Raw genomic sequence first — 21346 nt, 5'->3', positions numbered from 1 at the left:
TGCATAAAAAAAAAATATGTATAAAATGTCACATATTAAAACTAACTGTGATGTAAGACAAGACATTCACATTTACATATTATATAATTTATTAACCACTGGTCAATCAGTTGTCAAACTTAACTCCAAGATGAGTAGTTTTATTATTGTATTATGTATATAATATATATATATTTTGTATTAATCCACAGTGATATATGTTATAGTGATTGGTTTTCGAGTGTGGCCTCCATAGAGGTCAACTGAAAGTACAATAATTCGCATAGGACATCATTATATGTGAACCCTGAAAGTCGAAGCCAAAGTCTCAAAAAAGTTTTTTTTTTTTTTTTTTTTTCAGCTGATGATATAACATATTTGTATAACATGCCCAAACTCCAAACCACAAAGACGTTTATGAGATCATTAAACATTTCTTTACAAAACTGTAACTGTGTACACATTCATATGTAAACATTCGACATCCATGGTATTCATAGAAATGTTAGTGAAAGATGGCGCGTCGCTACTGACGAGTGACGACACCCAATGTGACAACAAAAAATTATATTTAAATCAATCAATGTTTCACTGTCATTAAATAACATATTTGTTGACAGTTGCAACAATATTATCTTGTTATAATATATTATTTAAGACCTCAGTATTGCTCAAAACTATTTTTGTGAAAATATTGTAAATATTTCATAATGACCTCCATCAGATTGTGAAACACAAATTAGCAACAAAGGCTAGTTACATATTTCCGTATATTTAAATAAATAAATAAGATAGGTACTATTTTCTTTTCTTGTTTTATTTCATTGACGATGACGATGATGATGATGATGAGCAACAACAACTACAGCAACATTTATCTTACTTCTTACAAATATTAGAAATACATACCAATGTTTGGATGGATGGATGTTAGAAGGTATCCCCAGAACGGTTGTATTGTAGGGATCACGATGAAACTTGGTATATTAAAAAAAAAAAAAAAAAGTATATATTAGGTCCTTACATATGAAATTGGCGTTTTGTATGGGAGGAACAAAAAGTCGAATATTTTTTTTTTTTTTTTTTTTTTTTTTTTTTTTTTAATATAATATATTTAATTAATCAAAGTATGAACCATTATTTTCTATGCACTTTTGCCATCTCATAGGTAGTTCATTGATCCCTTTACTAAAAAAAACAGTCGGACGGGAATCAATAAAATCTTTGAAGGCGGTTTGGACTGCCCCATCGGAGTTGAATTTTTTCCCTTGCAAGAAGTTATCCAAATTTCGAAAAAAAATGGTAATCTGTTGGAGCAAGGTCCGGGGAGTACGGAGGATGTCTTAGACTTTCCAATTGAAGCTCTTCTAAGATGTGTCTCTCTGTGGTCTAGTCTAGTTTTGACTTTCAACACTAGATGTCGTGATTTAGTTTAACAAAATTCCAATTTGATAAGGCTGATAAGATGGAACTTTTAAAACTTCGGTATGCGACACACTATAGTGGTATTTTTTTTTTTTTTTTTTTTTTTTTTTTTTTTTTTTTTTTTTTTTTTTTTTTTGAACTTAAGTTTATGAATTACTATTTTTATTATAATTTGTTTTACGTAATTAACAATAGTATTTGCAAATGTAGAGCATTAATCTTATTCTAATGTTGTTAGTATTAATATTTACATATATTTGATATTCTAATTTTTAGTACCAATGTTTTAATTTTAAATTACTAATATTTTAAATTTACAGTTTTTACAATTACGTTTTATGTGGTTATTAGTACTTAATTTTTAATCCTAGTTTAATCATTAATTTATTCTAAAGAATTTGATATTAATAAAAGATTAATTGTATTTATTACAGAATATAATATTAAATATTTTACCACTATAGTGTATTATAGTCCTTATGTTTCTATAAGTTTCCGGTTACGGAAATCAGTTTCAGCTTCTCGCCGCTAGGTGTTGTTATAGAACGAGTAGAATTTTCGAGAACTAAAGTGGGTTACACACAACTGAATTCAATATAATATTTATAGAAATTTTTAAAATCTATTTTCATCTAAATTTGAATATTTAAAGTGTCTTAATTGTTAATTTTCTAACTTTTATTCTAATTTTATATTTACTTGAAAATATTAATATCAATCTTTATTTTTGGTTATTTAAATTCTAAAATTCTACTTAATAATTTGATTATACAGTTTTTCTAATTCTGATTATTAATGTATTAATATTCTAATAAGTTTGAATGAAATGTTATAAAAATGAAATTAATGTACTAATTTAAATACTAAAAATTAAAACTAAGAATTAAAGTCTTCTTCCTGCCGTGTGCAACCTTCTTTATGTCGTGTCCTTGGAATGGGTGGCTTCTACTTCTCGCCGCTAGATGTCGCTGCTTGGTCGTTGTATGAAAATTTTGTTTTTTGGTGTTTTTTCGTATTTATCTATTGTAAACTATGTTTTCACTATTGTATATGGATGCACTACACTGAGATGAAATTGTACGTATATTTCACTTCACTTTCCACTAACTAGTTTTTTTTTTTTTTTTTTTTTTTTTTTAAACTGTACTAGTTTGAAGTTAAGAATGTTTATAAAATTTTTATTATTTATGGGAAAAATCTAATTTATGTATGTCAAGAAAGGGCTCTTCTTGCTCTTTAAAATGGTATATAAAAACTTATATGTCGTCGATCTTGATCTCGAGAAATTCTCTTGCGAAATTTTCAACCGTGACAGTTTTTGGTTTTTACCTTATAACTTTTCGCTGGAATGCTGGATTATCACCGTTTTTGCACTGTTATATTCACTGCACCGAGACGGATCCAGTGATATATCACACTTTATTGTTTTCAAACTTTTTTTTTTTTTTTTTTTTTTTTTTTTTTTTTTTTTTTTTTTTTTTTTCCACAACTCAGGATTTTATTGCTCTAGAGCCGCGCGGAGCGATCCGTTCGCTTTGGCGGTTGGCACGCGACTGGTTTTTTTTTTTTTTTTTTTTTTTTTTTTTTTTTTTTTTTTTTTTTTTTTTTTTGTTGACGCGGGGAATGCATTTACGCACTTCGCCGTCCGTGCTGCGGGGGCAGCAGGGACGGTTTCGTGTGGGACTCGCCGGCCGCAGAAGGCGACCGGAATACCCACTAAACCCCGCGGTGTTCTCCTTCGCCTGACCGGGCCGTGGCATCTACGTTAGTTTATCCACGACCCGGCTAGGGGAGCCCCTTGGTAGGGGCTCGACACGTGTAGGGAGGGGCTGTTTTTAACACCCCCTCCCATCACCCTATGATGCCCTCCCTCGGAACACAGGAGAGAGGGCATCCGCCACATTCGGCGCAGCAGGCCCCCCGGCCTGCCGCGCGTGGCCACCTCAAGTTGGTTGAAGGGCCGCGGCGTACCTCGTACGCCGGCGGCCCCTCGCTGGGGCCCTGCGGGGCGGCAGCGTTTCGCTGGCGCGTTCCCGTTCCCGCAGGGCTTCTCTCTTGGCCGCCATCACCTCGCGTGCAAACGAGGCGACGGCGGCCCAGCTCTGCTCGCTGCCGGCCATCGATCTAACGACGGCCGGCAGCGACAGATCGCGTCCTATTGCGCCAGTGAGTGTGGCGCGTTGAGCGTCCCAGGCCGTGCACACGGCGAGCGTATGCTCGGCCGTGTCCACGGCGCCGGTCGCGCAATGTCGGCAACCGGGATCCGACTCAATTCCCACAACTTCACACAGGTAACGGCCAAAACAGCCGTGCCCTGTGAGAAGCTGCGTCAGGAAGTAAGTCGGCTCCCGGTGCTTCGCCTCCACCCACTGGCGCAGGACAGGGCGGACAGCCTCGACGAGCCGCCTGCTCACCGAGGTGTCCGCCAACCTCTCCTCCCATCGCCGGAAGAGATCGTCACGTCCTTCCTTCCTCCAGCGTACGATCTCTTCCGGGAGGGGCACGCGACTGGGTTAGGTTAGGTTAGGTTAGGTTAGGTTCCCCACCAACGGTTCCCGCCTTGTCGTGGCGGTGGGGCTCTAGTAACCGTGGCTGCCTCCCACGGTGAAGCTAAGAGGAACCAGGGTCGGCCTAGCGTGCAGGACCGGCTGTCTTGGGCCGGACTGGGCTGGTCTAGCGTGCAGGGCCGACCCACCCGGAGGAGGCTGCCAGAGGCGGACTGTGGGGTCCGCTTCGGAGCATGCCAGAAGGTGGGGCCGCGGGGGGTGCGGGTGGGTACTGGTTTATCCTGCCCCCTGCAGCCCTCGTGGCCGGATGTGTATGGTGGGGCCGCGGAGGGGTACTGGCATACCCAGCCCCTCCGCGGCCCGTAGGGTCAACGGCGGGGCCCGACATCGGACCCGCCGATGGTGGCTGGGGAGGCGGGGGTAAAACCTCGTCTCTCCGGCTTCCATAGCCCCGTGGTGGCAGGTTCGGGGGGACCTGTCACCCGCCTCGAAGGGCAAGGAGGATGGCGCGTATCGTTCCGGCGCGCCTCCCCTAAAGGATGGATGGTGGGTTCACCCACCCCAGTGGTGGAGCCGCTTCGGCGGCTAGCGCAGACGGGGCCGCGGAGAAGTGCGAAAGCGTGCCCGTAGCCCCGTCACCAATGCGCAGGAGGAACAGAGGTGGTTTAGCGGGTATGCTCCCACTAGGGGAGAGAATCTCGCATAACTTCGTGTCCCCCCCGGGGCATGTCGTATGCATAAAGCATTCCCCTCTTTAAAAAAAAAAAAAAAAAGGTTAGGTTAGGTTCCCCACCAACGGTTCCCGCCTTGTCGTGGCGGTGGGGCTCTAGTAACCGTGGCTGCCTCCCACGGTGAAGCTAAGAGGAACCAGGGTCGGCCTAGCGTGCAGGACCGGCTGTCTTGGGCCGGACTGGGCTGGTCTAGCGTGCAGGGCCGACCCACCCGGAGGAGGCTGCCAGAGGCGGACTGTGGGGTCCGCTTCGGAGCATGCCAGGAGGTGGGGCCGCGGGGGGTGCGGGTGGGTACTGGTTTATCCTGCCCCCTGCAGCCCTCGTGGCCGGATGTGTATGGTGGGGCCGCGGAGGGGTACTGGCATACCCAGCCCCTCCGCGGCCCGTAGGGTCAACGGCGGGGCCCGACATCGGACCCGCCGATGGTGGCTGGGGAGGCGGGGGTAAAACCTCGTCTCTCCGGCTTCCATAGCCCCGTGGTGGCAGGTTCGGGGGGACCTGTCACCCGCTTCGAAGGGCAAGGAGGATGGCGCGTATCGTTCCGGCGCGCCTCCCCTAAAGGATGGATGGTGGGTTCACCCACCCCAGTGGTGGAGCTGCTTCGGCGGCTAGCGCAGACGGGGCCGCGGAGGAGTGCGAAAGCGTGCCCGTAGCCCCGTCACCAATGCGCAGGAGGAACAGAGGTGGTTTAGCGGGTATGCTCCCACTAGGGGAGAGAATCTCGCATAACTTCGTGTCCCCCCCGGGGCATGTCGTATGCATAAAGCATTCCCCTCTTTAAAAAAAAAAAAAAAGGTTAGGTTAGGTTAGGTTCTTCGGCTCCGCATCCTGCTGCGACGTCCGCAGCGGGTGATGGCGCTGAGAGTGGCTCGGGCGTACCGTACGGCGTCATACGAGGCGTCGTGCCTGATCGCCGGTAGCCCGCCGTGGGCGCTCGAGGCCGAGGTCCTCGCGGCGGTCTATCGGCGATTGAAGGAGAGTGACCTCCGCCCGCATCCGTCGGAGGTCAAGCAATGGAGGGAGGAGGCTCGCGACGACCTCTTCCGGAGGTGGGCGGAGGAGCTGGAGTCCCCGGGACCGAGCCGGCAGTTGGTGGCGGCGATCCGACCCGTCCTGCGGGAGTGGGTAGAGTGCCGCCACAGGGCCCCCAACTACCACCTCACTCAGATGCTCACCGGGCACGGATGCTTCGGGGCATATCTGTGTGGGGTGGTGAAAAGGGAGCCCACCGCGGACTGCCACCACTGCGGCACCGGAGAGGTGGACACGGCGCAACACACGCGCGAGGCATGCCCAGCATGGGCGGAGCAGCGCGTCGCCGTGTCCTCGGTCCTTGGGACGGACCTCTCCCTGCCTGTCATGGCAGCTGCTATGGCAGACAGGGAGGAGGTATGGAAGGCGGTCTCCTCTTTCAGCGTCGAGGTTATGACGCTGAAAGAAGCGGCGGAGCGGGCGCGGGAAGACGCCGTCGACTCGCTCCCGATCCGCCGCAGGAGACCGGGGCGGCGCCGTCGGGCGCACCTTGTGGCGCTAGACAGGGCGCCGCCGTGAGGGACCCGCGGGCGGCGAATCGGGGTTCGCCGCCTGCCTCGCAAGGGTCCCGTGCTGTAGGACTCCCCACGTGTTCCGGGGAGTCCTCGGCGAAGGTCGACGGCGCCTTCTGCTGAAGGCGTCGTCGCGGAAGCAGGGCCCGCCGCATCTCCACGTGGCGGGCAATCCGCAGACGGGGCCGTGGTGGTGTGCTATTGCGTTCCCACGGCCCCATCACAAGCGGAGAAGGTGGAACACCGTTGGGTTTTGGTGAGTATACCCGGCGCCCCTATTGGCGCCGGGGGAGCCTCACATAACCGCCCGCCCCCCCGAAGGGCGGGCGGTATGCTTAACACATTTCCCAACGTTAAAAAAAAAAAAAAAAAAAAAGGTTCTTCGGCTCGGGGTGCGGTGGCCGGTGACCTCCTCGTGGTGCACCCTGGAAACTCCCCACCTTATGTGGGGAGGCTAACAACTGGCCGGGAGGGAGATAGGGTCTGCGGGGCTAAACCGGACAGGGCTACCCATACCGGGAAGGCCCGCGGACACTATGGGGCTCTTGCCGGGTCCTGCGTTTAGCGCAGGCCCTGGACGGGGTCCAAGCACGCCCACTGGGCGGTGCTGGGCGCGACGTGCACCGAGGTGCCGCCGCGCGGAGTGGAGGGGTGTTTTCCCGTGGGGCTATGCCGGACAGGGCCTCCCATACCGGACAGGCCCGCGGGGAACACCAGTGGACCCCGAGGGGTCGGAGGATGGCGGCCTTGTAGGCCGCGCGTCATGGGGACCACACCCCGTATTAAAGGCGGTTTCCGGTGTCCGACAACACTGGAAAACGGTATGAAATGGCAACCTTAAAAACAGACATACCCCAGGAGGGTACCTCCGGCATTGCCGGAGGAGAATCCCTCCCCGCGGCCTCGGCCGCGGGCTGCCCCTCGTATTCTGGGGGGGGCAAAGAGTGCTATGGATTCACAACGACCTTGGAAACGGAAATGGATATTGAAGCAAGCGGAAACAACATAGATTTAAGTGAGGAAATTAGCGGAGACTCGAGCACACAGACGCAGAGTGGGAGTGGTCAGTGGCTTGAATCTCTCGTAGATACCGGGCGCACGCTGAGGGTCATGCTGACGCGCTGCGACTCGTTTGGATTGGACAGGGGCGCTACGGCGTCCAATACCGATTTTGACTCGGACTCTTCGGCCGCCAGCTACATGTCGGTCGTGTCCGGAGAGTCCAACAGAAGGGCCTACCTCAAAAGAGGAAGGGGCCCTTCTGACCCGGAGGAGACAAATGGTGCTGCTCCCGCTAAGGGGGCGGCCCATAAATCAAAACGAGGACGGGGCCGGCCCCTCAATACGAAGTCAGCCGAGGACGAGGTGGCCGCAGCGCTGCGCACAGCGAGAGAGGCAAGGGCCTCCATAACATCTGGCCCGGCTCACCTCTCGCTGGTGGAAACCGAGGAGGACCAGACGAGTGTTGCCCTCAACAAATGCGTTGAGGCATCACTCAAAACGATACTGGACGTGGCAACCAAGTCCACCAACATAAAGGGGACACTGGTGAAAGCGCTGAAGGAGGCGGCGGCAAACATCAAGGCCGCCGTCTCTCAGCTAAGAGAGCGGACGATGTCGGAGGAGGTGTCGCGGCTGGAAGCAGCAAACGCGCGCCTCCAAAGAGACATGGAGGAGCTAAGGCGCGAACTCAAAGACATCGACAAGCGCCGACCTGCCCAGCCTGGCGAAGCAGATATCCGGCAGCTGCTGGATGAAGTATCGCGTGCCAACGTGGAAAAGTTTGGCACCATACTAAACGCCAGGCTGGCAGGACTAGAGGATCGTCTCCTCCCCGAACCGCGGCGCCGGCCCCCGCTGGCGGCGGACAGGAGAGAGGAAGATGTCGCCGCCCCCGCTTCGCTCCATAAGGCGAAAAAGGGGGCGACCAAAGAGCCCCTGCCCACAACATCGGGCACCGGGGCCCAGGATCGGGCGACAACTTCGGCGGCGGCCCCAGGCGAGGCTCCGCCCAAAAACAAAAAGAAGAAGAAGAAGAAGAAGCAGCCGAGCCTGGCCGCTAAAGAGGCCGCACAGGCAAGGGACAAGTCTGCCCCTACGCCCGCCGAAGCCCCGTGGACTACGGTAGTGTCCCGCGGGGCTAAGAAAGCGGCCAAGAAGGCGTCCAAGGGGCCGGACAAGACTCGCCCCCCCGAAAGACCGAAGGTCAAACTACGGGCCCCAAAGACCGCGGCGGTCACCCTCACTCTCGCTCCGGGAGCAGAAGAGAGTGGCGCTACGTATGCCACGGTCTTGGCCGAGGCGAAGAGCCGCATTAACCTCGCGGAACTCGGCATCGCCGACGTCAAGTTCCGCAGGGCGGCCACGGGCGCCCGAATGTTGGAGGTGGGGGGCGATGCAGCCCCGGAAAAGGCCGACTCTCTGGCCGCTAAACTCAGGGAGGTGCTCGGCCCGGAGAAGGTCAGGATCGGCCGGCCGGTGAAATGCGCAGAAGTGCGCATCACTGGCCTCGACGACTCTGTCACCGCGGCCGAGGTCGTGGAGTCAGTGGCCAGAGAGGGAGGCTGCGCGGCCGACTCTATAAGGTCGGGCAAGCTCGCCTTCGGCCCGAGGGGGGATGGCTCCCTCTGGCTGAGCGTGCCGGTGGCGGCCGCCAAAAAGGTGACCGACGCTGGTCGCGTGAGGGTCGGCTGGACCTCAGCCAGGGTGGTGCTGCTCGCCCCGCGGCCGACGCGGTGCTTCCGCTGCCTCGAGACGGGGCACATGGGTGCCAAGTGCCAGTGTGAGGTGGACCGCAGCAAGTTGTGTTTCCGCTGCGGAAAGCCGGATCACCGGGCGCGAGACTGTTCGGCAGACCCGAACTGCCCCGTCTGTGAGGCGGCGGGAAAACCGGCGGGCCACTCGATCGGCGGCGACGGCTGCGTCACCGCCGGAAAGAAGTCGGCGCGCAAAGAGAGAGGTGCGCCTAAGCGATGGCCTCGGCGCAAGGCCAAGAAGGCCGGAGTGGAGCGGATGGACACCAGTTCGTAAATGGACACCATCCGACTCCTACAATGTAACATCAACCACTGCGCCCGAGCACAGGACCTGCTGGCCCAAACCATGGCGCAGTGGTTGATAAATGTAGTGGTGGTTGCCGACCCGTACGTCATCCCCTCTCGGGACGACTGGGCGGGTGATGTCGGCAACCTGGTGGCCATCTCCGCTCCGGCTCGCGGCGGCTCCCCCCCTCTCCGGAAGGTAGCGAGAGGCACGGGAAGCGTGCTCGTGGTCGTCGGGGGAGTGGCCATAGTGGGGGTATACTTCCCACCCAGCTGGCCCCTCGCCGACTTCGAACGCGCCCTCGCAGAGGTGCAGGCGCTTACGGCGCGGGTCTCCCACCTCCCCGTGATCGTCGCGGGGGACTTCAACGCCAAATCAACGGCTTGGGGATCTCCCGCGACGAACCCGAGGGGGGAAGAGCTGGAGGACTGGGCGGCCGCGTCGGGGCTGATGCTCCTCAATAGAGGAAGGGAGCTGACCTGCGTGCGCCAACAGGGGGGGTCCATCGTGGACCTCTCCTTCGCATCCCCGGCCTTGGTGCCCAAAATCTGTGGATGGAAGGTCGAGGTGGGTGTGGAGACGTTGTCGGATCATCGTTATATTCGATTCGACCTCTCCACTTCCGCCTCGGCCACGACAAACTCGCCACGCACCACGGCCGGGGATGGCCCGCGCTGGGTGCTAGGGCGCCTGGATCGAGAGATGGCAAAGGAGGCGGCCATAGTCGCAAGCTGGACAGCCGACTCTGATCCCGTCGATTCCGCCGAGAACGTGGACGCGGAAGCGGACCGACTGGGCGAGTTGCTGGCCAACGTCTGCGACTCGTCTATGCCGAGGGCCCAACCGTTTCGTCCGCGCCGGCGAGTGTACTGGTGGCGCCCAGAGCTGCGCGAGTTACGACGGGCGTGTGTGGCGTCGCGCCGCCGGTACACTCGCTGCCGAAGGCGTCGAGTCCGGGATCAGAGTATGGAGGAGGAGCTGTACCAGGCGTACAGAGCCGACTGCCTCGCTCTCCAGGTCGCCATTGCGAAGGCCAAGCAGGGAGCGTGGGAGGAGTGGCTCCAAACGCTGGAGGAGGACCCGTGGGGCAGACCGTACCGAGCAGTGCGGAAGAAGCTTCGACCCTGGGCTCCACCCATAACAACTACCATGGAGCCACAGTTGGCGGAGGATGTGGTCGGGGCTCTCTTTCCGCACCGGGTAGGGTCTGCCTTGCCGGCGGAGGAGGAAGGAGAGGCGGTCAACGATGAGGTGGAGCCGGTGTCCGAGCAGGAGGTGATGGACGCCGCCGTAAAGCTCCGCCTCAAGAAGACCGCCCCCGGGATGGACGGTGTGCCTGGTCGGGTACTATACCTGGCGCTTCCCGAGCTCGGGGGGCGGATTATGGCCCTTTTCACCAAATGCCTGGAGAAGGGCCGGTTCCCCAGCTCGTGGAAGGAAGGTAGGCTCGTCCTTCTAAAGAAGGATGACCGCCCGCCCGACCAGGCATCGGCGTATCGGCCGATTGTGTTGCTCGGCGAGCCGAGTAAACTCTTCGAGCGCGTGCTCGTTGCTCGTCTCGCCGAGCACATAAATCTGAGCGACGCGCAGTTCGGATTCCGCTGTGGCCGGTCGACCATCGACGCGGTGTCCCGACTCAAGGGCCTAGCCGAGGAAGTAGTCGCACAGGGCGGCGTGTTGGTGGCTGTGTCGTTGGATATTTCAAACGCCTTCAACACGCTGCCCTGGACGGCGGTGATGGAAGCACTGCAGCACTTCCGTGTTCCGGGCCACCTGCAAAGGCTGATCCGGGACTATTTTATCGGAAGGGCTGTGGTGTACCCCACGAGAGACGGCTGGGCCCGACGGGCCATGTCGTGCGGTGTTCCACAGGGATCGGTCTTAGGACCGTTCCTGTGGAACATCGGTTACGACTGGGTGCTGCGCGGTGACATGTTGCGGGGGGTCGGCCTGATATGCTACGCCGACGACACCCTCGTGACTGCTCGTGGCAGCACACACCGCGAGGCGATGGTTCTCGCCACAGCGGGGGTCGCCCAGGTGGTCCACCGAATTCGGAGGCTGGGGCTCGAGGTGGCGCTCAACAAGTCTGAGGCCCTGGCATTCCATGGGCATCGACGTGGGCCGCCTCGAGGCTCCCAAATAACGGTGGCCGGGACACCCATCACCATCGCAGGTACCATGAAGTACCTAGGACTCATCCTCGATGGTCGATGGGCCTTCCGGGAGCACTTCCGGCGCTTGGCTCCGAAACTGGTAGCCGCCGCTGGTGCTCTCGGAAGGGTCCTTCCAAACCTGGGCGGCCCTGGAGGGACATGCCGCCGCCTCTATATGGGGGTGGTGAGGTCGATGGCGCTGTACGGGGCGCCCATATGGTCGGAATCCCTCAGCGCCCGTAACCGCATCCTGCTGCGACGTCCGCAGCGGGTGATGGCGCTGAGAGTGGCTCGGGCGTACCGTACGGCGTCATACGAGGCGACGTGCCTGATCGCCGGTAGCCCGCCGTGGGCGCTCGAGGCCGAGGTCCTCGCGGCGGTCTATCGGCGAGTGAAGGAGAGTGACCTCCGCCCGCATCCGTCGGAGGTCAAGCAGTGGAGGGAGGAGGCTCGCGACGACCTCTTCCGGAGGTGGGCGGAGGAGCTGGAGTCCCCGGGACCGAGCCGGCAGTTGGTGGCGGCGATCCGACCCGTCCTGCGGGAGTGGGTAGAGTGCCGCCACAGGGCCCCCAACTACCACCTCACTCAGATGCTCACCGGGCACGGATGCTTCGGGGCATATCTGTGTGGGGTGGTGAAAAGGGAGCCCACCGCGGACTGCCACCACTGCGGCACCGGAGAGGTGGACACGGCGCAACACACGCGCGAGGCATGCCCAGCATGGGCGGAGCAACGCGTCGCCGTGTCCTCGGTCCTTGGGACGGACCTCTCCCTGCCTGTCATGGCAGCTGCTATGGCAGACAGGGAGGAGGTATGGAAGGCGGTCTCCTCTTTCAGCGTCGAGGTTATGACGCTGAAAGAAGCGGCGGAGCGGGCGCGGGAAGACGCCGTCGACTCGCTCCCGATCCGCCGCAGGAGACCGGGGCGGCGCCGTCGGGCGCACCTTGTGGCGCTAGACAGGGCGCCGCCGTGAGGGACCCGCGGGCGGCGAATCGGGGTTCGCCGCCTGCCTCGCAAGGGTCCCGTGCTGTAGGACTCCCCACGTGTTCCGGGGAGTCCTCGGCGAAGGTCGACGGCGCCTTCTGCTGAAGGCGTCGTCGCGGAAGCAGGGCCCGCCGCATCTCCACGTGGCGGGCAATCCGCAGACGGGGCCGTGGTGGTGTGCTATCGCGTTCCCACGGCCCCATCACAAGCGGAGAAGGTGGAACACCGTTGGGTTTTGGTGAGTATACCCGGCGCCCCTATTGGCGCCGGGGGAGCCTCACATAACCGCCCGCCCCCCCGAAGGGCGGGCGGTATGCTTAACACATTTCCCAACGTTTAAAAAAAAAAAAAAAAAAAAAAAAAAAAAAGGTTCTTCGGCTCCCTCCCCTTCGGAGTAATAGAGGAGGCACTTCGGTTTCACGAACTGCCCCTCTATCTCCGGAGGATTGTGGGACACTACCTGCGAGAGCGGGTAGTGTCCTACATGGGGAGGGAGGGAAGAGAGGAGCGGCGGATGGCCTCCGGTGTTCCTCAGGGGTCCGTCCTAGGACCCCTGCTGTGGAACATCGGCTTTGACTGGGCCATCCGCGGGGAGGTGCTGCCCCGGATGGCTGTCATCTGCTACGCGGATGATACGATGATAGCCGTCCGGGACACCACCTGGAGGAAAGTCAAGAGGAGGGCGGAAGCCGGGGCCACCCTGTTGGTCCGGAGGATCGAGGCGCTCGGACTCCGCGTGGCACTCCACAAAACCGAAGCCCTTTGCTTCAAAGGGCCGAGGTGGAGAGTGCCCGCAGGAGCGACCCTCCGGATCAACGGGGACGAGGTCGAGGTTAAGGCCCGGATCAAATATCTTGGCCTTATCCTCGATGGGGGTTGGCGTTTCGGAGATCACTTCCGGACGCTAACCCCCCGACTCGTCGGCGCGGCTTCCGCCCTCGCCAGGCTCCTCCCGAACCTGAGAGGTCCGGGCGTACAGGTCAGACGACTGTACGCCATGGTCGTTCGCAGTATGGCCCTGTACGGCGCGCCGATATGGGCAGAAGCCCTTGACGCGTCAAACAGGGCCCTCCTCCGCAGGCCGCAGCGCATCGTTGCGGTGCGCGCATGCATGGCCTACCGCACGGTTGGCCATGCAGCGGCCTGCGCTTTGGCCGGCACTCCCCCGTGGGAGATAGAAGCGGGTGTGCTGGCCGAAGCGTACCGGGAGCGGGCCGAGCAGAGAGCTCGGGGCGAAGCCCCGGCTCCAGAGGAGCTTGCCCGGTCCCGGGCGGAGAGAAAGCGAGCGACCATAGAGCTGTGGGCTGCTGGCCTAGCGGACGCCGAATACGGCGCCCGCACCATAGAGGCCATACGCCCACGGCTCTCGGACTGGTGCGGGAGGCGCCACGGCGCAATAACATACAGAATTTCCCAGATTTTGACAGGTCACGGCTGCTTCGGGCGGTACCTTCACCGGATACGAAGGGAGGAGAGGATGTCGTGCCACGAGTGCGGCGCTGATGAGGACACCGCGCAACACACCCTTCAGGTATGTACAGCGTGGTCCGAAGAGCGCCGCACTCTGGTAGCGGCGATTGGTGATGACCTCTCACTCCCAGGCGTAATTCGCGCCATGCTGGGCAGTGAGGGGTCATGGGAGGCGGTTTCCTCCTTCTGCGAAATAGTAATTTCGCAGAAGGAGGAAAGGGAGCGAGAGCGCGAGGATAACCCCCTCGCGCCCCCGCTCAGACGCAGGAGAGTGGGGAGAAGGAGGCGGGGTTTCGCCGCCGTACTTCTCCCCACAAACCATGCGTGAGAGGGAGGCCCCCTTCAGGGCGATAACGCAGGCGGGGTCACGGAAGAAAGCTAAAGCGTTCCCGTGGCGCCCGCCATAATGCGTTAGAGGGCAGTCAGGTTTTAGTGGGTATTCTGGTCACCTTCTGTGGCCGGCGAGTCCCACACTCCCTACGCCATTGCACAGCCCGGCGTAGGCGTGCGTAAACGCATTTCCTGACTATAAAAAAAAAAAAAAAAAAAAAAAAAAAAAAAACAAAAAAAAAAAAAGGTTAGGTTAGGTTAGGTTAGGTTCCCCACCAACGGTTCCCGCCTTGTCGTGGCGGTGGGGCTCTAGTAACCGTGGCTGCCTCCCACGGTGAAGCTAAGAGGAACCAGGGTCGGCCTAGCGTGCAGGACCGGCTGTCTTGGGCCGGACTGGGCTGGTCTAGCGTGCAGGGCCGACCCACCCGGAGGAGGCTGCCAGAGGCGGACTGTGGGGTCCGCTTCGGAGCATGCCTGGAGGTGGGGCCGCGGGGGGTGCGGGTGGGTACTGGTTTATCCTGCCCCCTGCAGCCCTCGTGGCCGGATGTGTATGGTGGGGCCGCGGAGGGGTACTGGCATACCCAGCCCCTCCGCGGCCCGTAGGGTCAACGGCGGGGCCCGACATCGGACCCGCCGATGGTGGCTGGGGAGGCGGGGGTAAAACCTCGTTTCTCCGGCTTCCATAGCCCCGTGGTGGCAGGTTCGGGGGGACCTGTCACCCGCTTCGAAGGGCAAGGAGGATGGCGCGTATCGTTCCGGCGCGCCTCCCCTAAAGGATGGATGGTGGGTTCACCCACCCCAGTGGTGGAGCCGCTTCGGCGGCTAGCGCAGACGGGGCCGCGGAGGAGTGCGAAAGCGTGCCCGTAGCCCCGTCACCAATGCGCAGGAGGAACAGAGGTGGTTTAGCGGGTATGCTCCCACTAGGGGAGAGAATCTCGCATAACTTCGTGTCCCCCCCGGGGCATGTCGTATGCATAAAGCATTCCCCTCTTTAAAAAAAAAAAAAAAAAAAAAAAGGTTAGGTTAGGTTAGGTTAGGTTACAAGGCGAATGACGAGATGCTGAAGACTCTGGATATCGATCCATTCGGGAGGCCCTACAAGGCCGTGCGGCGAAAGCTCCGGTCTAGGGGTCCCCCCATCACCCAGAGTCTTCAGCCTCATGAAGTCAACACGGTGGTCGCTGGCCTGTTCCCGCCGGCAGCTGCCGGTTTCGTGGCGCCGGAAATGGCTGACCCCACTGTAGAGGGAGGAGCGGATTCAGGTGCACCGCCGGTAACGGAGGAAGAGCTGAGGGCGGCGGTGTTGCGCATGCGCGCTAAAAACACTGCCCCCGGCCCCGACGGTGTGCCCGGTTGCGCCTGGGTTCTAGCGCTGGAGCCGCTCGAACCGTGGATTCGGGCACTTTTCCAGGCCTGCTTGGAGCGGGGCCAGTTCCCGAGTGAGTGGAAGAAGGGGAAACTGGTCCTGCTCAAAAAGGATGGACGTCCGGCCCACGAGCCGTCGGCGTACCGGCCGATCGTTCTGCTGGACGAGATCAGCAAGCTCTTTGAGCGTGTCGTTGCCGCTCGTCTCGTCCAGCATCTGGAGAGGGTGGGGCCGAATCTCAGCGCCAACCAATTCGGCTTCCGCACTGGCAGGTCCACCCTTGACGCCATTGCGCGGGTGAGGACCCTTGCGGAGGACGCCGAGTCCCGGGGTGAGGTGCTGTTGGCGGTGTCTTTAGACATTTCCAACGCCTTCAACACCCTGCCCTGGGAAACCATCAGGGAGGCGCTGGGATACCACGGTTTCCCGCCGTACCTCAGGAGGATCGTCGCGGCCTACCTCTCCGAGCGATCGGTCGCGTACCCAACCAGCGTCGGCTGGTCTCAGAAGGCTACGTCGTGCGGTGTTCCGCAGGGGTCGGTTCTCGGGCCGCTCCTGTGGAACATCGGGTACGACTGGGTGCTGCGCCTGCCCCTCCCGAGCGGCGTCGAAGTCGTCTGTTATGCCGACGACACCTTGGTGACGGCGCGGGGCAGCACCCACAGGGAGGCCCGATGCAGGGCCACGGCTGGCTTGGCCATAACGGTGGCTAGGATTCGTCGCCTGGGTTTGGAGGTTGCATTGCACAAGTCTGAGGCCATGTATTTTCACGGGCCTCGACGAGCACCTCCAACCCAGTCCGCGGTCATGGTGGGCGGAATTTCCATCGGCGTCGGGGGCACTATGAAATACCTCGGACTCGTCCTCGATAGCCGATGGAAATTCGAAGAGCACTTCCGGCGTCTCGTCCCGAAGCTCATGGGGGCGACTGGGGCCCTTAGCCGGCTCCTGCCAAACTTGGGCGGACCGGGCTCGCGGTGTCGCCGCCTGTACACAGGCGTGGTGCGGTCGATGGCGCTTTACGGCGCACCCATCTGGGCGGATACTCTGACCGCCCGGACTCGAGCCCTGCTGCGAAAACCGCAGAGGGTCATGGCGGTCAGAGTGACCCGTGGCTACCGCACCGTGTCGTGCGACGCGGCCTGTGTGCTGGCGGGGACGCCGCCATGGGACCTAGACGCGGAGGTGCTCTCCGGCGCCTACTGGCGGAGGGTGGAAGCCCGATCCCGGGGGGAGATCCCTCCCCCGGATCAGGAGAGTGCGTGGCGGCGGGCGGCGGAGGCGCAGCTCGTCACCGAATGGCGGGAGCGGCTGCTTACGGCGACCGCCGGCCAACGCACCATTGAGGCGATCCGGCCCGTCCTCGAGCTCTGGACGGGTCGGAAGCACGGGGCTCTCTCGTTCCGTCTGGTGCAGGTACTCTCGGGACATGGTTGTTTCGGGGCGTATCTGTGCCGGATTGCGCGGCGAGAGCCCAGTGCGAGGTGCCATGAGTGCGGCCACGCTGAGGACTCGGCCCAGCACACCCTGGAGTCGTGTGTGCACTGGTCGGCCCAGCGCGCCGCACTCGTGGCAGTAATCGGGACGGACCTCTCGCTGCCTGCTGTCGTCAACGCGATGGTGGGTAGCGAGAGTTCCTGGAACGCTGTCGCCTCCTTCTGCGAAGAGGTGATGGCGCTGAAGGAGGCGGCGGAACGTCGGCGGGAGGAGGACGCAGCCGCGCACCCTCTTCGTCGACGTCGCGACGGGCGCAGGCGGCAGGCGCACACCCGCCGTCTGCCTCCGTAACAGAAGAGCTCCGGGCGATGGACGGCCTATTGCCTTATCGCCCGCCAAACTTTCGGGTGTAAGGCGCTCCCTAGCATTGGGTGCGCCTTTAAGACGTGTGTTGTGGGGACTCCTTACATCTTTGTCCCCACAAGAGGAGAGTCCGAGTGGACAACGCCGGTTGGGTCGCGGAAGATTGCGTAAGTGTTCCCGTGACCCAGCCACAAGGCGGAATGGAGGGCCCGAGGGGTTTTAGTGGGTATGGCCGAACGACTTTAGGCGAGTCCCACACTCCCTGCGCCACTGCACATACAGGCCCGGCGCAGGGGTGCGTAACTGCATTTCCCCTCGTATAAAAAAAAAAAAAAAAAAAAGGTTAGGTTAGGTTCCACGGACCTCCACGGACCTGCTCGGTTGTCCGAGTGGGCGGAGAGGTGAACTCCGACGTGGCGCGTCCCCGGGTGGTGGATAGGGGAACGCCCCGGCATATTGCTGGGGTAGGGCTTTTTTTTCGCCCCGCGAACCAAACACTAGACGGGTGGAGCGCAGTGATGCGCTATCCCGATGGCGGGTCCGCCGGTCTTTGACCGGTGGGCGAGGGCTTCGGCCACCGTCGGATAACCCGTAATCTGCACTGAGCGGACCGGGGGCCCTGCGCACTGAGCGCGGGGCTGCGAGGAAGAAAACCTCTCTAAAAAATTACCCGGTGGCAACACCACACTTGGCCGTCCACTGGTCTTTATGATCGGTGGACGCCAAGCAAACCGTAATCCGCACTGAGCGGACCGGGGGCCCTGCGCACTGAGCGTGGGGCCGCGAGGAAGAAAACCTCTCTAAAAAATTACCCGGTGGCAACACCACACTTGGCCGTCCACTGGTCTTTATGATCGGTGGACGCCAAGCAAACCGTAATCCGCACTGAGCGGACCGGGGGCCCTACGCACTGAGTGTGGGGTCGCGAGGAAGAAAACCTCTCTAAAAAATTACCCGGAGGAGGAGTACACGCCCATTGGGCGGTGCTAGGCGCGGCGTGCACCGAGGTGCCGTCGTGCGGAGTGGAGGGGTGTTTTTCCCGCGCGGCTATGCCGGACAGGGCCTCCCATACCGGACAGGCCCGCGAGGAACACCAGTGGACCCTGAGGGGTCGGAGGATGGTGGGTCTTCAAGGCCCTCGGCGCGATAGGGTTGGTCAACCCGGCCTCCCTATTGGGCAAAACGACGTTGTGCGGCAGCACTCTAAACTGCAGAGGACTTTGGTCGGTGGATGGCGGCCTTATAGGTCGTGCGTTGATGGAAGGGGGACCTCACCTTGCTAACAAAGGCGGTTTCCGGTGTCCGATAACACTGGACAAAGTATGAGATGGCAAGCCTACAAAACATACTACCCCAGGAGGGTACCTCCGGCACTGCCGGGGGAGAATCCCTCCCCGTGGCCTCGGCCGCGGGCTGCCCCGCGTATTCTGGGGGGGGCAAGGACTGCTTTTCCAATACGACGACTCAGGCTAGAATAATGGAAACGATTGCACGTGATCTGGATTCGGAGGTGACGAGGCGCCCGTCGCTGGACGGCGTCAAAATGAAAGAGGCGAGAGTGCGGCTGGAACGCTTGCCGATCGCGGCACTCAGCGATACATCGGAGGGAAAGACAAGAAGTGACAGGATGGAGTGCGATGGTGGAGCAGCGTCCGATTCGGACTGCAGCCTCACCGTCGCTGCCGAAAGGGGACCGATTTCGGACGCCATGGCTGCAATGCTCGGCGCGAAACGACCCCGCCTCAGTGAGGGGTCCACGGATGATGAACGGACGGCGTCCCCAGGGATGGCAAGGTGGCGCCAACAAGAGAAGAGGGCCGCGGCCAAGGCTCGCGCCAAACAAAAGGAAGAAGACTTGGAAAAAGAAGCTGAGCTCGCTCGCTTCCGGCGCGAGACGCGGTCTGCGTTGTTTCCCCGATCTGACGAGAGGACGGGTGAGAGGTGTGCCGCTCAGCTCCAAGAGCAGGTGCAGGAGGACTTGGCCATTATTGAGAGGGTGGCGTCCAAGTCCTCCAATTTGAAGGGAAACTTTGTGCGAGCCCTGAAGGACGCTGCGGTATCAATCAAGGAAGCCGTGGAAGTCCTCGGGGCCCGCACACTATCGGAGGAGACAAGCCAGCTCCAGGCGGACAACGCTCGCCTGCGGGCCGAGATGGATGCACTCCATAAAGAGTTAGCAGCCATAAAGGAGGATCTGCGGAAACGGGGTTCCGCAGTCTCCTCCCACCCGGATACGACAGTGAAGGCCGTCCCCGCATCACGGCCCCCACAAACACCTAACGAGACGTCCTCCGTGGAGGAGATCTGTCGCGCAGTAATGGTCCAGGTCGGAGGCATGATGAACGCCCGCCTGGCCTCGCTTGAGGACAGACTCCTCCCGGAGAGGAACCTGCGGCCGCCTCTCGCGGCCGATAAGAAGAGGGACGGGAGCTCGTACGCTGCCAAGCTGGCGGGGCAGCCGACGGTGCCCGCCAAAGAAAAAGACCAGGGAGCGGCCAGGCAGGCGGCGCAGAAAGTGCCAGCCCAGCCAGGCACCAGCGGCACCCAACGGAAGGCTCCCGCTGCGCCATCGCAGCGCCCGCCGGGCCCCGCCCAGAGCCGGCCCGAGACACAGGGCACGAGCGCCCCCTCACCCGCTACTGCGGAAAAGGGGAAGAGTAAGAGAAGGAGAAAGAGGAGGAAAAACAAGAAAAAGAGCTCACCACCCGGGCAGCAGCAGTCGCAGCCCGCGGTTGGTGAGTGGATAAAGGTGGGGCCCAAAAGGCGTCAAAAGGAGAAGGCTGGTGCCGCCAAACTCCACGCGCCCCGGTCGTCTGCGGTGGTCATCACGCTGCAGCCGGGCGCGTCAGAGCGGGGAGCCACCTACGCTAGTGTCATTGCCTCGGCAAAGGAGAGAATTAACCCGGCCGAGCTTGGAGCCCAGGGCGTTCGCCTTCGGAAGGCTGCCAACGGGGGTCGCATTTTTGAGTTCCCAGGCGCCTCCAGTGGCGAGAAGGCGGACTCCCTGGCCCAAAGGCTGCGGGAGGTCCTGGATAGTGAAGTCGTCCGCGTCTCCAGGCCTACTAAGTCGGTGGCCCTACGGGTGTCAGGCCTGGACGACTCTACCACCAGTGCCGAGGTGGTCGCCGCGATAGCTGCAGCGGGAGAGTGCCCCGCCGAGCAACTGCGGGCCGGCGTGATGTCCACCGGCCGCGACGGACTGGGATCAGTGGTTGTCCAGTGTCCCGTCGCGGCTGCGAAAAAGATCGTGACCGCTGGTCGTCTTCTGGTGGGCTGGGTGTCCGCCCAGGCTAGGGTGCTGGATGCCCGGCCAATGAGATGTTTCAGGTGCCTGGCTCCCGGGCACCTATCCGGCCAGTGCCAGGGGGTGGACCGCTCCGGACTCTGTTTCCGGTGCGGCCAACCAGGGCACAAGGCCCGCGGATGCACCGCTGCGCCTCACTGCGTGGTCTGCGCTGCGGCCGGCATGCCGGCGGAGCACCGAGTCGGCAATAAAGCCTGCGTCTCCCCACCCAAGGGGAAGAGAAGTAAGAAGGGAGGTGGGGACGGTCAGAACCCGACGGTCGGACAGCCCACTGCCTCACCCCTACAGGCGGCAGCGCCGCAGGCCGAGGAGGTTGCTATGGTCGTGGAATAATGGCCCTAAACCTCCTCCAAGCCAACATCAATCACTCCGCCAGAGCTCAGGACCTTCTGTTCCAGAGCATGGCGGAGTGGAACATCCACGTGGCGGTGGTGGCCGAGCCATACCGGGTCCCAGCTGGGGACGATTGGGTGGGAGACGCAGACGGGCTGGTGGCCATAACATCCCGGTCCATCGCAGGCTCTCCGGCCTTCGCGGACGTGGTCCGAGGCCGGGGATACGTTTCGGCCCTCGTCGGCGACATCATGGTGGTCGGAGTGTACTTCTCGCCGAATCGGAGTCTCGCCGACTTCGAGTCTTTTCTTTCTGAGGTCGGCGTCCTGGTAGGCGGAAGTCGCTCCGCCCGGGTGCTCGTCGCGGGGGACCTCA

The 21346-nt window shown here is 59.0% G+C and overlaps 3 protein-coding genes across 3 annotated transcripts; 2 read left to right on the top strand and 1 right to left on the bottom strand.

The window, feature by feature from the left end:
* Positions 1-3347: 3347 nt before the first annotated feature.
* On the bottom strand, positions 3348-4299 carry LOC123723141. Its single transcript, XM_045685697.1, has 2 exons — positions 4256-4299; positions 3348-3912 (listed from the first exon to the last, which is right to left on the bottom strand). The coding sequence occupies exons 1-2, from the start codon at positions 4297-4299 to the stop codon at positions 3348-3350; spliced, it is 609 nt and encodes a 202-aa protein (XP_045541653.1).
* Positions 4300-7014: 2715 nt separating this feature from the next.
* On the top strand, positions 7015-9216 carry LOC123723140. The gene has a single exon (XM_045685694.1). It carries the CDS (start codon positions 7015-7017, stop codon positions 9214-9216), a length of 2202 nt encoding a protein of 733 aa, XP_045541650.1.
* Positions 9217-18661: 9445 nt separating this feature from the next.
* Positions 18662-20971, top strand: LOC123723139. The gene has a single exon (XM_045685693.1). The coding sequence runs from the start codon at positions 18662-18664 to the stop codon at positions 20969-20971; it is 2310 nt and encodes a 769-aa protein (XP_045541649.1).
* The last annotated feature ends 375 nt before the right edge of the window (positions 20972-21346 follow it).

The sequence above is a fragment of the Papilio machaon genome, chromosome W (genome assembly GCF_912999745.1).
Source record: "Papilio machaon chromosome W, ilPapMach1.1, whole genome shotgun sequence".
NCBI classification, from domain to species: domain Eukaryota; kingdom Metazoa; phylum Arthropoda; class Insecta; order Lepidoptera; family Papilionidae; genus Papilio; species Papilio machaon.
Note: the sequence above shows the minus strand (reverse complement) of the source record. Positions and strands in the feature narration are given on the sequence as shown.